Raw genomic sequence first — 13,814 nt, forward strand, 5'->3', positions numbered from 1 at the left:
TGTAACCTTGGCATGATGTTCTGTATCCTTGGAAAACAGGCCCTGTTTCAGGAGGTGGATGTGAGAGTTGAAGGCTACATGGGAAGCATGGCTCCTGCTGGACGTTTCTCTGCTCTGGATGTCGCTGTCTGCACCATTGAGAAAGCCAATGGACTGATCAATAGGCTCATAGAAGAAAACAAAATGGACTCACTGGGTAAAATACTACAGCTTGACCATTGTAGGGTTTACATATTCTGAGTACACGTGAAATGGGATACTTTGAATTTTCTGAGTTCTGTATGTGACAGATATACCATATAGGAATATGCAGCAATTTTCTTCTTCCAGAGGACCTCTTATTTGGATTTAAGAGGACAGTCAGCACTGTTCCATGTAGCTCAGCACTGGGATGAGTAGGTAGAAGCTGCAGGCTTTAGTTTATCTCAAATGGAGGGCAAGCTGCATTTAACAATGATTCCCATAGCTAGGAATTGTTCTCCAATTAATAAAACTGAATGAAAGTTCTGAGATATGTTTGAATTCAGGAATGTATAATGTTCATTTGTTTTAGACAGAGATTGTGGGATCTAAGATCTCTCTTCATTTAGCTTGAGGAAGAGAAGGAATTACATTCTGTGCTCATCTGGATCCAGATAAGCAGAATAAATACGTAGTGCTCCTCTGGGTAGGCATGGTGACTTGAAGGGCTGTACCATGCATTTCTGTCTCAAAAATCCACTGTCCTTGTAACACTGGCTTCTGGGTCACTGTGGCCCTAATGGCCACTAGATAATGAAAGTATTCATTAAGTATTGGGGCTGAGATAAAACCTGAAGAAGCCCAGTGTTTCCATTGTACACTTGGAGAGAGACGTGCTTTCCTAGTCCAGTCAGAAGTTTATTCTCTTTTTTTCTGTGCTCAAGAAAGCTATATCCAGTTATGTTTTATACAGTGATCCTTCCCATCTTCACTCTGTCCTGTAACATAGCTGATTGCTATTTTAAGAATATAAAAATTGCAAAAATAGATGAGGATCGAACTGCTCTGAGACCTCCACCTTTGAAACTGCTGTTCTGTGTGCATCTGGTATCATAATATTCTGCTGCATTGTGTACCAGAAGAGCTTTTTAGAGAGAAAATGGGAAATAAAACCTTGCAGGTTTTTTCAGAGTGTGAGATCATGGGATAACACGTTCAAGCCTGGATCTATAGGGGCTGAATCACCATGAATGCTTTAGAGACTGCCAGTGGGCTGGAAGATGAGTGGGTGACTGTTGTGCAGCATTTTAAGCTCATTCAAATGAAGACTTCAGCAGTCCACCTCGATTATTGAATGTATATCTTCATCCTTCACTTGGAAGAAAACCTGTTATTTATTTCAATATATGGCTACTTGGTTTAAGGTTTTTTTGCTTGTTTAAACTAGTTTAAACAAGTTTAGTTTGATCCTATGTCATGACACTGTACAAGCTGTACTGGCAGCACAAGGCAGACAGTGGGGTCAGGTTAAGTAAGCGACTTTATGTTGGCTTGTGTGCCTTGGAAGCATACTCAGTTATATTAAAATGTATTATTTAATGATATCATCTTTCAGAAGCTAGAGATACACCAAATCCCTCTGGTTGGAACCTCCATTTCATCCCTACGTGTTGTTGCGCTTTCGAAGATGAATGTACTTGAAAAGAGTCATTTAAATATAAGCAGCCAAGTGACTACAAGATTTGAGTTTGAATATATGTTCTCAATACCAATACCTCATTAAAGCATCATGTTTTTCTTTCACCATTTGAAAATACCTCTGCTGCAAACCTCCATTTCCCTTATGCCCCAATATGGCCATATAACAGAAATAAGAGTAAAATGCTTTTTTTTTTTTTTTTTCTTTTATGCTTTTCTCACATTAATTTTTAAATTAAATTTGATTTTAAAAAGTCATCTTTATGTAAGAAATAGACAAGTTTTCTGTTTGGAGGTAAATTTTCATAAAAGCTGTAAAATATGGGTATGAACTGAAAATGCCAGTTTAGCTGTCACCCAAAGCAAGCTTGTCTGAAATGGCAAGATTGTACCTTGTCTTCTAATTAATTCTAAATTTAGACCCGTTTGTAACAAGGGCGTTTTATCTTTTGAGATGAGTTATTGGGAGATGACTGCAATCCTGGCTGGATTCCATCTCAAGCTTGAGCTGTTCTTTTGTTGATGTCAACCCCATGCTGATAGCTCACATTGCCTTTGGAAATTGTTGAGAGAAACTCAACTCCTCTGCCAGAGCTCTCTTTGCTGTATGAAGCAGTTAAAAGCAATGTTGTGTTGCTAATTATTATATAACGTGTCAGTTTAGAACATCCAAGTACACGGGAGATGATATTCCTGTTGTTCAGCCCCTTGACATGGATGCTAAAGAAACTTTTAGGAAAATGATTAGAGAAGAATCTGCTGCTTTCTCAGTGTGTCAGCTGGGAACGGATTTATAATGTGATGTTGTGATATTTGTTTCTTAATTTAAACTTGAAATTAAAATGTTATTACTTTAATTATATATATATTTATATAAAAATCAGGTCCTCCCTGCTTGTCATTCAGAACTTTTTAGTTTTAAACGGGATGGGGAATTAAAGCAACCTAGTTATTCTACAGTAAACATGTCTGGTAGCTTTCAGGTACTTTTTAGTAGGCTTTTTTCAACTGTCTTCTAGAGACACACCTAATTTGCCAACAGAAATAGCAGACTGAGTCTAGCCTCCTTTTCAGTACCTATGTAGTATGATGAAGGTCTGAAGTGACTTGTATGGATTTTGCTTTGGTAGGTATCTGATTGAACTGTCCTATCTCAGCTCTGGAAGAATTCAGACAGATTATTGTATGGGGAAGCAGAAAGAAGCTTTTTCTGATAGCTGAACAAATATATATTTGATGACCAATGAATTGCCATTTTTTACAAGCAAGCACAGAATAGAGGAAGTACAGGGAGACAGAGGAGCTGGATGGGTGGGAGTCTGTAAAAGAGGCCGATGAAGCAGTGCAGCACTCTTTTCTAACTTAAGTGGCTTGAAAGGGAAGGAGGGAGAAAACAGACGGAGAGAGAAGGAACATATGTAGGAAGGAGAGAAAAAAAGAGAAAGAAAAATAGCATTGAGACAGATAATATAAGGTCACATTTGCCCTTAAGCTCCTGCTATTTTAGCCATATCAGAAAGATATTACATAGCTGCACCAAAGAGGAAAAAAACATTCCACAGCAGCAGAGCTAATGAAGCGTGGTGTCCTCTGTGCCCTGCTTTTTTTTTTAACCTTCCTTTATCCTGCTCCATATCCCTGGGACCCTGTCAGCTGGCCATAAAGGGTGTGTATATATATATATATATATGTGCTGCTGGGATGTGTGCAGGATGTGCACTGGGTGCCTGAGTAGTAGTGGCTCTGTGTTTTCTCCTCAGGGAACACCCTATTCTGGTCTGATGTCTCCAGCTGCTGATACTGAGAAGGCTTTTTAGACATGATTCTTTTAGATATTTCTACAAACCTGAAAAATTTGATGGAGGTGGTTAATAGATTTAAAAGTAATTTGCAGGAGGTAGGAGGGCAACAAAGCTGTCACATAAGGTTTTTCTTCCATTAGAAAGCCAAAGCTAAATAGTAGAGCTCATTCAGATTTGGTTAATGAAGAGCAATTTAATGGGAGGCAGACTCTGCCAGTGTAATTACATCTGGTCTTGGTTTTTTTCTGACATTACTACATTGGTAAAAAATGATGTTTTTAACTAAGACAGTGATGTAAACAAAATTTTTGACTAGCTCATTTGGCTGCTGGAATTTTCCTTTCCAGATATTCTGGATCCTGAGGATTTTTACTTGCAAGAAGGTTACAGTATAAATGCTGCAATACTGTTTTGTGTGGTGTCTAGACAAACAACTCAACCTATTTATTTTTATTTTTCAAAAGCTGATTGTGTGTGTGTATGTGTGGTCGTGGTGAGTGTGAAATGTCATGACATTGGTCATAATTTGTCTCAGTGACAGAAGAAGCCATTGTCATGTTGGTAAGCATAGATGGATTTGTGAATATACATTTCAGTTCATCATGTGGAATGTGAAAGGATCAAGGGGGTTATTTGTCCTTAGTTTGGAGGTTTGTCAGATATGACCTGAGTACTTTTCTTTATCAGGAGTGGTGGTTGTGGATGAGTTGCACATGCTGGGTGACTCTCATCGAGGATATCTGCTGGAACTCCTCCTGACCAAAGTGAGATATGTTACAGAGAAGGTATCAAAAAGGTGAGTAGACTGAGATGTTTGTATTTTAATGCTAAATAATTGATGACTCTAAATATTTGTTCTCTGTGTGAATGGAAGTTTGGGTTAGCTCCAAGGTTTTTATGAGGGTGATGACCTGGACTATTTTGTTTTTTAAAATCTCATCATAGCACTTTTCAGGGGCCTGTCATTGCAGTTAAACCCTCTTTTCCTCATGGTTTTTAATTTGTGTGCTGCCATGGGATTTATCCTCTCAGGAAAAGGAGTAAGGCTGAAGCTTTCATTTACTTCTTCAGCCTAGTTTTTATTTTGGAATCCACTGGATTCCTGGAGCTGAAGACCACGTTTTCTCTCAAATGTCCTTCTAAGTCAATGTTTTGGGTGGTTTTTTTTTTTCTCTCAGTTATTTAATGTGCTTATATAAAGTCTTTAAACACTGTCCAGTCTGGCCAGTTGTCAGAATGACCAGTGCCTGTCCCTCTGAAGTACAAGCTGTGTCTTCACAGCAAGAAAATGTTCTCACATGGCCATTGCCTGTGTGGGTGTCCATGCTTCTCCACAAGGCTTTTCTAGACTCAGCCAAAATTCTGCAGCAGATTTTTCTCCTTCTTAGTCAAATAGTGTGTTGTAGAGCTAGAACTTTTTGAATCCTTGGAGGTCAAAAGTTGCTTTAGGGAAGAAAAGGTCCAAAGTTTCTGTACAGACAAAAATCTGTAACATTGATGGTGAAGCTGTACCAGCAAATGTTTAAAGAACTTGGATAACAGAGAGTCTTCCTCTCCCCAGCCTCCTTATTTCTATCTCATCAGTGACTGGCCTTTTATACTATAGCTTCTGGGTAATCTTGTTTTCTCTGTCTTGTCTTTGCCAGGATTACCTGGGTCTTCTAAGAAGATTGGTTATTTCTGAGCTCACAGTGATTTGTCGGACCTTTTTATTTTTTAAAGTCTCAATTTGTAGCTCAGTGCGATGCAAATGAGTACTTTTCAAGCACAAGCTTAGAAGCATCAAAAATCCCTATTATGTGGATGTAAAAGCCTGAGTTAAAATCTTAATTTGGGTATCTAAATTAACAGTTTATGTTGTCAGGTTTGTTAGGAGTCCATTACTTCTCACTGTCTTTAGTGAAAGCTGCTGTTCAGCATTTTAGGAAGAGAAGCTACTTGCTTCTTTGCTGTACTTAGGGCTTTGGTTCCCAGGAAAGCATTAGTCTAATATTATTTGTCCTGAAATGGAAACAAATAGAAGTGTTTTAATTGAAGTATTTAGGCTTAGAAAGATTGCAGTAGAAATTGAGCCATTCCTTTATATCCATGTTTTTGTTAGTGGCAAAGGAACTAGCTGATCTTTGTATTTGTTTTCTGTCTCTCCAAATATGCAGTCAATTTATAGCTGTGGCTACCTAAAGAAGGCAAAGGTTTAGTTCAAATTGATTAAAAGCTGAATTAACTTGTTATCAGTGCATAAGCTGACATGTTTTCTAGGAGTAGACTATGGCTTCTTTCTTTGTCAAGAAGATGAAAAATTAGCTTTGCACTTGAGAAGCTGGAAGGAAGTAGATCAAACTTGTTTTTCTGAATTCCATTTTCCAGAACATTAGCCTGTGCTGTCACTAACTTTCGTTTATTTTTAACCACTTCCAGAAACACAAAGAGCACCAGTTTTGATGGGATACAGATAGTAGGCATGAGTGCTACCCTCCCTAACCTGGGGCTCCTGGCCTCATGGTTAGATGCAGAGCTGTACTGTACAGATTTCCGCCCTGTGCCCCTCAAGGAGTGGGTGAAAATTGGCAGCAACATATATGACTCCTCCATGAATTTAGTGCGAGAATTCCAGCCCAAGCTGCAACTGAAGGTAACAAAACTCTGAGCAGTGTTTTTGGGATAATGCCTTTCGTAGTGCTGAAGTTAAAAAGACAGCTCCTGGTATGTTTTTTATTGATTTTTATACAGATGACATTCACAATTTCATTTTTTACTTCATAGATTCATGCTCAAGCAGAATAAAATTGGTATTTTTGTTTTCTACTGACTTAAACAAAAAACCCCAAAATACACGCTCGTGAAGATTCTTGAATCTGACTTGAAGACAAAGTTGACTTTGCAGTTATGTTGTTTCTGAGTACTTGACAGGTATAAAGGGTTTGATTCTCCTCTTACCCACCACTCTATCTTATGTCTGGAAATCTACTTCCCTTTCATAAATGCAGGTAAGTATTTCCTGCTTAGGCCAAGGAATTTGCATTCATAATTAGGAAAAAGTATTTGTATTAAAATCTGGTATTGAACTGGCTTATGTTAAACTGCTAAATGATCTAATTTTGACACTGATTAGAAGGCAGATGTCCATCCTAGTTCTTCTGAATCTGTTTTCAGTAGTTAGTCCTTTTGCACGCTTGAAAAGGATATGGAAAGTTAGGGGTAACATACTGTAATGATTTCAAAGAACCAAATGTGTAGAAGTGGGAAATTTGAGCTCTCCACTTCTAGGTCCTTTTCTGTGGAGTCCTTGAAGAATGAATTCTCTCAGTCCTTTTAACTGCTCTGTGTAATACCAGTGTAGTGGTTGGGCAATATGGGCTGAATGGCAGCGATATTTTGGAATATTTTGCACTCTGTTCTTGCTGTACACAGACGTTCTCTTATCAGTAGCATGGTGGCACAGCAAATAAAAAGTATCCTGGAAACAAAAGGAAGTGTTTTTCACTAAAGCATTTGGAAGTTAGCTTTTATGTGGTCATATTGAGAAGAAAATGTTGCATTTGGATATTTTTGAGTTTCTTTGGATAGCTACTAAATTAAGCGAGAGGAAGAACTAAACTAGACTTATGACTCAACGGTTTAAAGGAGTTGGCTTATCTTATAAGTCTGGGGGATCTTGGGCTTGGAATCTATCACTGGACCTTCAGACTTCTGTGCCTCAGACTGGACTAATAAAAGGGAATTTGATGACTTCACCACTTGAGCTGAATTTGGCTGAATCCTTGTGGAGAAGTTCCTGCCATTGCTCCCCTGTTTTCATTTGCATTTTAGTGCTTTTATTTCTTGCTATACGCCTACATTTTTCTCTTCCTCTTTTCACCTGCTTCCTAGAAGAGAATCTGGCATAGCCAAGCATAACAAATCAGTTGCAGGGACTCTCTTAAGATCTTAAAACCAAAAAAGCAAGCTGTAAACAGCAGGGTTTGTATAAACATCTATATAAGTATCCCTAAAAGCCTTCCACTATGCTCTGAACACTTGCAGTCTTTGGTCAGCAGTGCTTGCTGAGTGCATCTTATTGGGAATGCTTAAACTGCTACATGTCATGCTTTTAGTTCAGATATCCAAGTTAAAAAACATTCCAGAGTTACTCCAGTTAGAGTAGAGGGGTTCTTCCCCACTGCTGTAAGCCATGATGTGGAGGTTGCAGTGATTTATTTGTGCACTGTGTGGCCTTCATTCAGAAAAAGTTTTCTGAAATCAAGGTGTAAAACATTACATGTATTCATGGGTAGGTCTAGAACTGCCCTCAGCAACATGGTCATACTTGTGCTTGGACTTCATAAAGCAAGGCAGAAGCTAAGGCAACAGTGTTCCATGTTCTTTGTTTGCTTCACTTTCTGACTGGAAGTAGAAGATTTCTACTGGGATACAGAAGAAGGACAGCATTTACAAGCTTCATTCAATATGAGATTGCACTGAAAATATTTTATCTCCATTCAGGGAGATGAAGACCATATTGTGAGCCTGTGTTATGAGACTGTTTGTGGTGGCCATTCAGTCCTGCTCTTCTGTCCATCCAAGAACTGGTGTGAGAAGCTGGCAGACATCATTGCCAGGGAGTTCTACAGTTTGCAACAAACTGAGAGTAAGAGAAAAGTACTTAATAGAAGACCACGGTATGCACAGTGCCTTTAATGAAAATTAATTTTAGTAGGAGCTATAAAAATGCTTTCTCTCTCAAGGTTCTGCAAAAAACTCAGCCCTTGCCCCAGTTGTTGTGGACAGAGAAGGGATCAATGAGGTCCTGGATCAGTTAAAGCGTTCCATCTCAGGCCTGGATTCTGTGCTCCAGCGTACTTTGCCATGGGGAGTGGCATTTCATCATGCAGGTATTCCTAAACATCTTGGTCTTGAATTCAGTAGTGGTGAAGTCATATGGGCTCCTTTTACTGCAGATATCAGCAATTTACCAGTTGCTTTTTTAAGCATTTTGTAGCTTAAGACTGAATAAGCTTTGCGAATCCCACAGTTGGAAGCAAATTTGAAATTCTTGTTTTGTGGTTGAAGACTTTAATTCACAAATTATTTTGCCAAATCATCTCTCTGTTGTGTTGGATAACAGCAGCTTCTGGAATACAACTTACCTGGTCTTTTCTTTGTTAAGTGCTTGAAAACTTAACTCATTTGCAGCTCCAGCATATTCAAGTTGTTCCCAAAGCTGCCAGAGTATTTCAGCTTAATATTGAAATAAATGAGTAAATAGAGGCAGAATAAAAATAAAAGGAGCATGTGTTGTGAACACTTCTGCTTGGATTTTTTATTTCTTATTTAGGTAGGTAATAGAGTGTGTCACCTGTTGATTCACTGAGAGAAAAGACTGACTGGGAGAGACAACAGTAGCTATGGCATTGATTATGTAGGAGGAATAATTCCAAATGCATATAGAGTCTGTATTTCTCACATAATTGGCCTGAAGCCCTGAAGGTAATGTAGAAAGATACATACTAGACCTGTAATGGGAATAATGAAGAAGGAGTCCAGGGTTGTCAGGATGGCAGATGAGTAAATCCTAGTTCCCTACTGTTTTCTCATTTTTTATTTCTTTATGTATTTACTTGCAGTGCTTGTAGATATGTAGTAAGTAGTTCATCTTCCTACAATATGTAGGAAGAAACACCTTAGAAAAGCTCATATATTACTGTCAGTTGAATAATAAAAACTTAATGGTGAAATTTCAGCTCACCTACCTGTCAGAAAAAGTTAACTAGGGTAGTGTTGCAAGTCTAGTTGACACTGAATGGTGAACGTTCATTAAGTTTTGTTCTTCCCTTGCTGGACAGCAATATTTTTAGCTCTTAAATTCAGTCTCACCATCACAAGGGTCACTAAAAGCCTCGTCTCCTCAGGTCTGACTTTTGAGGAGCGGGACATCATTGAGGGAGCTTTTCGGCAGGGCCTGATCCGAGTCCTGGCAGCGACGTCCACGCTGTCATCAGGAGTGAACCTGCCCGCGCGCCGCGTCATCATCCGCACGCCCACCTTTGGTGGCAGGCTGCTGGACATCCTCACCTACAAGCAGATGGCTGGAAGGGCTGGCAGGAAAGGGGTAGACACAGAGGGTAAGCAGAGTCTTGATTCACATTCTGTTGGAGCGGTGTTAACCTGATTAAATCCAGGGTGGTGCTTTGCAATTAGGGACTAATCATGATGAATTCCTTCGATATTTTGGTATGATTAAGTTAATCAAGATGAATTTGTTTGGTATTAATTGTTTGGTATTAATGGAGTAAAAGTTGTAATTCCCAGAGGATTGTTTCCATTGCTTGAGACTGACTTTGGTATTTATATGTCAGTTACTTCAGGAACAGGCTATTTTCTCCTTTGAATTCTTGTTATCTTCTAAGGCTGTGTTGTTCATTTGCCTTAATTCTGTGATCCATGGTCAGTTGACTAAAGTGTTTAGAGTTTCGGTGAGAAAATTTGCAGTAAACTCTCATTGGACAGGCCTAAAATGTAAGAAATGCATTTCAAGTCTACAACCCTAATTTGACAAACTTCTGTTGTATGATTTAGATTTATTCAACTTCTGCTAAACTCAACCATCAATTTTATGGATCTTGAAAGTAGTAATGTGACAGAGACAGGGAAAAACAAACAAAGTAGTAATGAGACAGAGACAGGGGAAATGAACAGTAGTTCACAGATAATATGGCACCTTCTTGCATACAGTGGCACTGATTGATGCTCAACAAAATAATCCTGCCTGTTATTTTAATTTGCAATGGAAATTTATCTTTGTGGATGATGTTTGCAAAAAGCCACATTATACAAGTATAAACACAGTAGAAAATAAGAAGTTCAACAGATGCGGGAAGTGGGATTTGCCCTCCTGATTGTTTGATTGGTGCTTGCTGGGCCCTATGTAAGCAGACTGTTCTTACATTTAGCTTTCTATTTTTGCCTTAGTAGCATAGCAACAGAGCATTTTGCGACCTATATCTGTGCGAGCTCTCCCTATGCATTCAAGAAAAGGGCAGCTGCGTGCTGGATTTCGAAATTTTCCAGACTTTCTCATTTGACTGTAGCTGGCAGGTGTAAAGTCACATTATTCCTTGAAGTTTCTTCTTTTTCTCCATCAAGTTACAATAATTAGTACCCTTTTTGACAGTTCTGACGTGACTGTGTTGTGCACAGTAAGCAGTTGATTTTATGCTGATGAGCTTCATGAATGTACCATTTTTTCCACTCCACGGAGTCTTTTGGATGAGAACATAAAGCTATGTTGCCAGCTGCTACTCTGTCACAGAGTAGGGAGACTGGAGGACAGCAACTTCAGCTGGAAAAAATGCCTTATGTGGATATGAAATTTAGCTGACAGACAGAAGAGAAATGCTGTTGGGTTGAATTCCTCCTGCTCTCCCAGCATTGTGGTTTTAGATTGTCTTACATTTTGATTTTTTAATTTATTTTTCTTGATTTGATGGAAATTTAAACATATAATTTTGGAGAGTGAAATTTGTTTCTTTTTTTGCATTCATCAAAACTACCATTTTCCCAAGGAGAAATAGGTAAAGCTGAACAAAACCTAGAATTTAGTAGGGCCTATGTTGGTTTTAATGAAGTTTTATGCCTAGATATCCTGAGTTGTCTGGTGTTTGTCTAGTCTGATGCTAACCTGGACCTTCCCTAGTATCTGAAATGTTCAGTAATGGATATTGGAACAGCTCAGTTCCTTTTTTTAATTTATTGTTTACTAGATTGCAATTATTAGCTTTAAATTATCAGTGGCATCTTGGGAAAGAGTATCCCCCAAGTTTTGTAAAAACTGTCGGATAATGTAGAGCTGAGGGGATACCCATCTTCTGTTAGATTTTCTTTTAGATACATCACTGTGAAAGAGTCAAAGGGAAGTTTTCAGAGGAAATTTCAGGTCACATCAGAACCCAAATACAAAATGAATAGATGTTCTATATTGCTAAAATAAAAATAAGCTTTTCTTTCACAAAACAATGCTTTACATGCAGTTTCTTACCTACTCTCCAGTTCTGTCAGAAGTGCATGGTCAACAGATATCAAAAATTTCACCTAGCAGGATAAAAAAAAATCCAAGACATCATCTGACCATCATTTCATCCTAAATAAATACGTAGTTAATTTACGTAATTATGTTTAAGCTGTATTTTGTTACTCGCCCACACTGCATTTATTTATTCTGTTCATTAAATTTAAGTGCAGTTGTGTTTTCATTACCTCTGGATTTGCTAATTACTGTAGCATTTCCATAGCTACGGTTTTATCATAAGTTAACATTCCTAGGATCATACTAAGATGCCTACTACCAAAAGTAACTTATGTCCAGACTACATGCATTTAAATCTTAACAAGTTGTCATAAATCTATCATGATATTTACTGTACAGCTAATCCAAAACTAATGCTCTCCTCTTAGTCAGAGGCAAACGTGTCCTACCCATAATTTATTTATCATTTATTGGCAAAGCTTGCAACTAGCTAAGGTCTTTCAGTGATCCGGTCCCTTTCTAATAGCTTTGTGGAAAAAATATCCTTTATGTGAACACTGCATTTTCCATGGCTAAGCTGTACTGTGATCTCATTAAAGGAATTTACCCATTATTTTCATTTTTCTTTCATGGCTCTGGGACATTTTTTGTCTCCCACAGAGTTTCAGTAGTTAGAGATTAACTTAACAATGTCTAACAGAGAATTTTCAGGTAGGATATATTGAGATGTACTTTTTGTGGAAACCATGCAGGATACTTAGGTGTAAGTGTGAATAAATGCATATATGAAAGTTCAGAGGATGCACAGTTACTTAGATCAGTAATTCTGGATTTCTAAATTAGTTATTCCTGGAGTGAAAGCTGGTTGACTTAATACAAACTGTCAAAATACTGTGCAGCTTTTATGTTTTCTTCTTACTTTTGAGATTTTTTTTCAGTTTATTAATGTAATGAAAAAGGCAAAATGATGTCACTGTATATTATATAGTTCCAGTCAACTCCAGAACAAGAAGCAAGAGTGGTTCAGCAGCAAAGCAGATGCATGGAGAGGCTGTGGAATCTCCTTAGATGACTTGGCCAGACCCAGACTAGCCTAATGTAACTTTGAGGCTTGCTCTGCCTTAGTTCTGATGTACTATGCATCTGTGCAGTTCTTACATAGCAATTCATATGCACTGTTTAAGGTTGCACATTTTTTCTCTTCTTTTGTTACTCAGCTTTTTTGAGAATACTTATAGTTTTCCATTCCAATAATATGTCCTTGGTGAACTGTGTGCAGCTGTTATCGTGCTAAGGTGCAGTACTAAGATAATTGGTTTTGCATTTGTTTTGTTTTTCTTTTCTTCTCCAATAGGTGAGAGCATTTTAGTCTGCAAGCCCTCAGAGAGATCAAAAGGTGCTGCTCTACTTCAGGGGTCTCTCAAGCCTGTTTGCAGCTGTCTGCTTAGAAGAGAAGGGGAAGGTGTTGCTTCTAGCATGAAAAGAGCAATACTTGAGGTATGGGACACTCAGACAGGGATTAGAGGTGTGCTTGTACCCTTGTAGGATGGTTTCTTCTGTGACACCATCAAATGTTTTCTGTGCACTTGTTTTTCATGTGTTTGCTCCTTTGTCAACCCAGTCATCTTATTTGGGTCTGCCATCTTGCTTCAGTATTCAGCATTTTGTCTAGGGTGTTTCTCTGCTTGCTGCAGACTGGGATGTGAGCACACTCAAAGAAGCTTTGCTATTGCAAATTTAGATGTACGCAAGCAGCAGGCAGAACTAAGTGTAAGTCTTTTAGGTGTGACCTGACATTCTTAGCTGGAGGATGCTTGTAAATTACTGATCCTAGAGGCTTTGTAGGTTGAATTGGGCCATAATGACATTTGTGTAACCTTGTAGGATCTCTTATTTGCCTCCTCAATTTACCTACCTCTTCAGCACAGAAATTTTGTGAATACATTTTTGGTGAGCAAATGGGGTGGTACCCAATTTGCTCCCTCCTCTGTAGGGTTCCTATAGGACTAAAAAGGACCAAAAGGATTTTATTCCACATAGGTGTGCCTATGTCCTATTTCAAAGCTGCTTTTGGACTTGAATTTAGATTAGATACAGGACTCTTTAAAGATAATTTGTTTGCTGTACTTTTACTGTCTTTTGAAAACTTTTGTGATGCTTAGAACTTGGTTGTACTTCCATAGATTTTGAATTTTAGCAGACCATGGAATTTCTAAATGTATTTTTCTACATAAGAGCTATCTAAAAGAAGGGGGTTCCTTTAAAGCAAAACCAAAATCCAAGATGAACAAAATCAATCAGGAAAACAATGGTGGGGGTATAGTATTCATATTTATTAAGAGAAACCTTCA

At 38.3% G+C, this 13,814-nt stretch overlaps 1 protein-coding gene across 1 annotated transcript in view; it reads left to right on the top strand.

Annotated features, from left to right (window-relative positions):
• POLQ (DNA polymerase theta) overlaps positions 1-13,814 on the top strand; it is a gene marked incomplete at its 5' end in the record, with an annotated part of 51,362 nt that overhangs the window by 6,738 nt on the left and 30,810 nt on the right. Inside the window, 7 exon segments of the mRNA XM_083854954.1 lie at positions 40-196; positions 4,149-4,257; positions 5,880-6,093; positions 7,944-8,088; positions 8,186-8,332; positions 9,350-9,562; positions 12,818-12,960. Of these exon segments, the coding sequence (XP_083711080.1) occupies positions 40-196; positions 4,149-4,257; positions 5,880-6,093; positions 7,944-8,088; positions 8,186-8,332; positions 9,350-9,562; positions 12,818-12,960 (1,128 nt within the window).

The sequence above is a fragment of the Zosterops lateralis genome (genome assembly GCF_965231275.1).
Source record: "Zosterops lateralis genome assembly, chromosome: 2".
NCBI lineage: Eukaryota > Metazoa > Chordata > Aves > Passeriformes > Zosteropidae > Zosterops > Zosterops lateralis.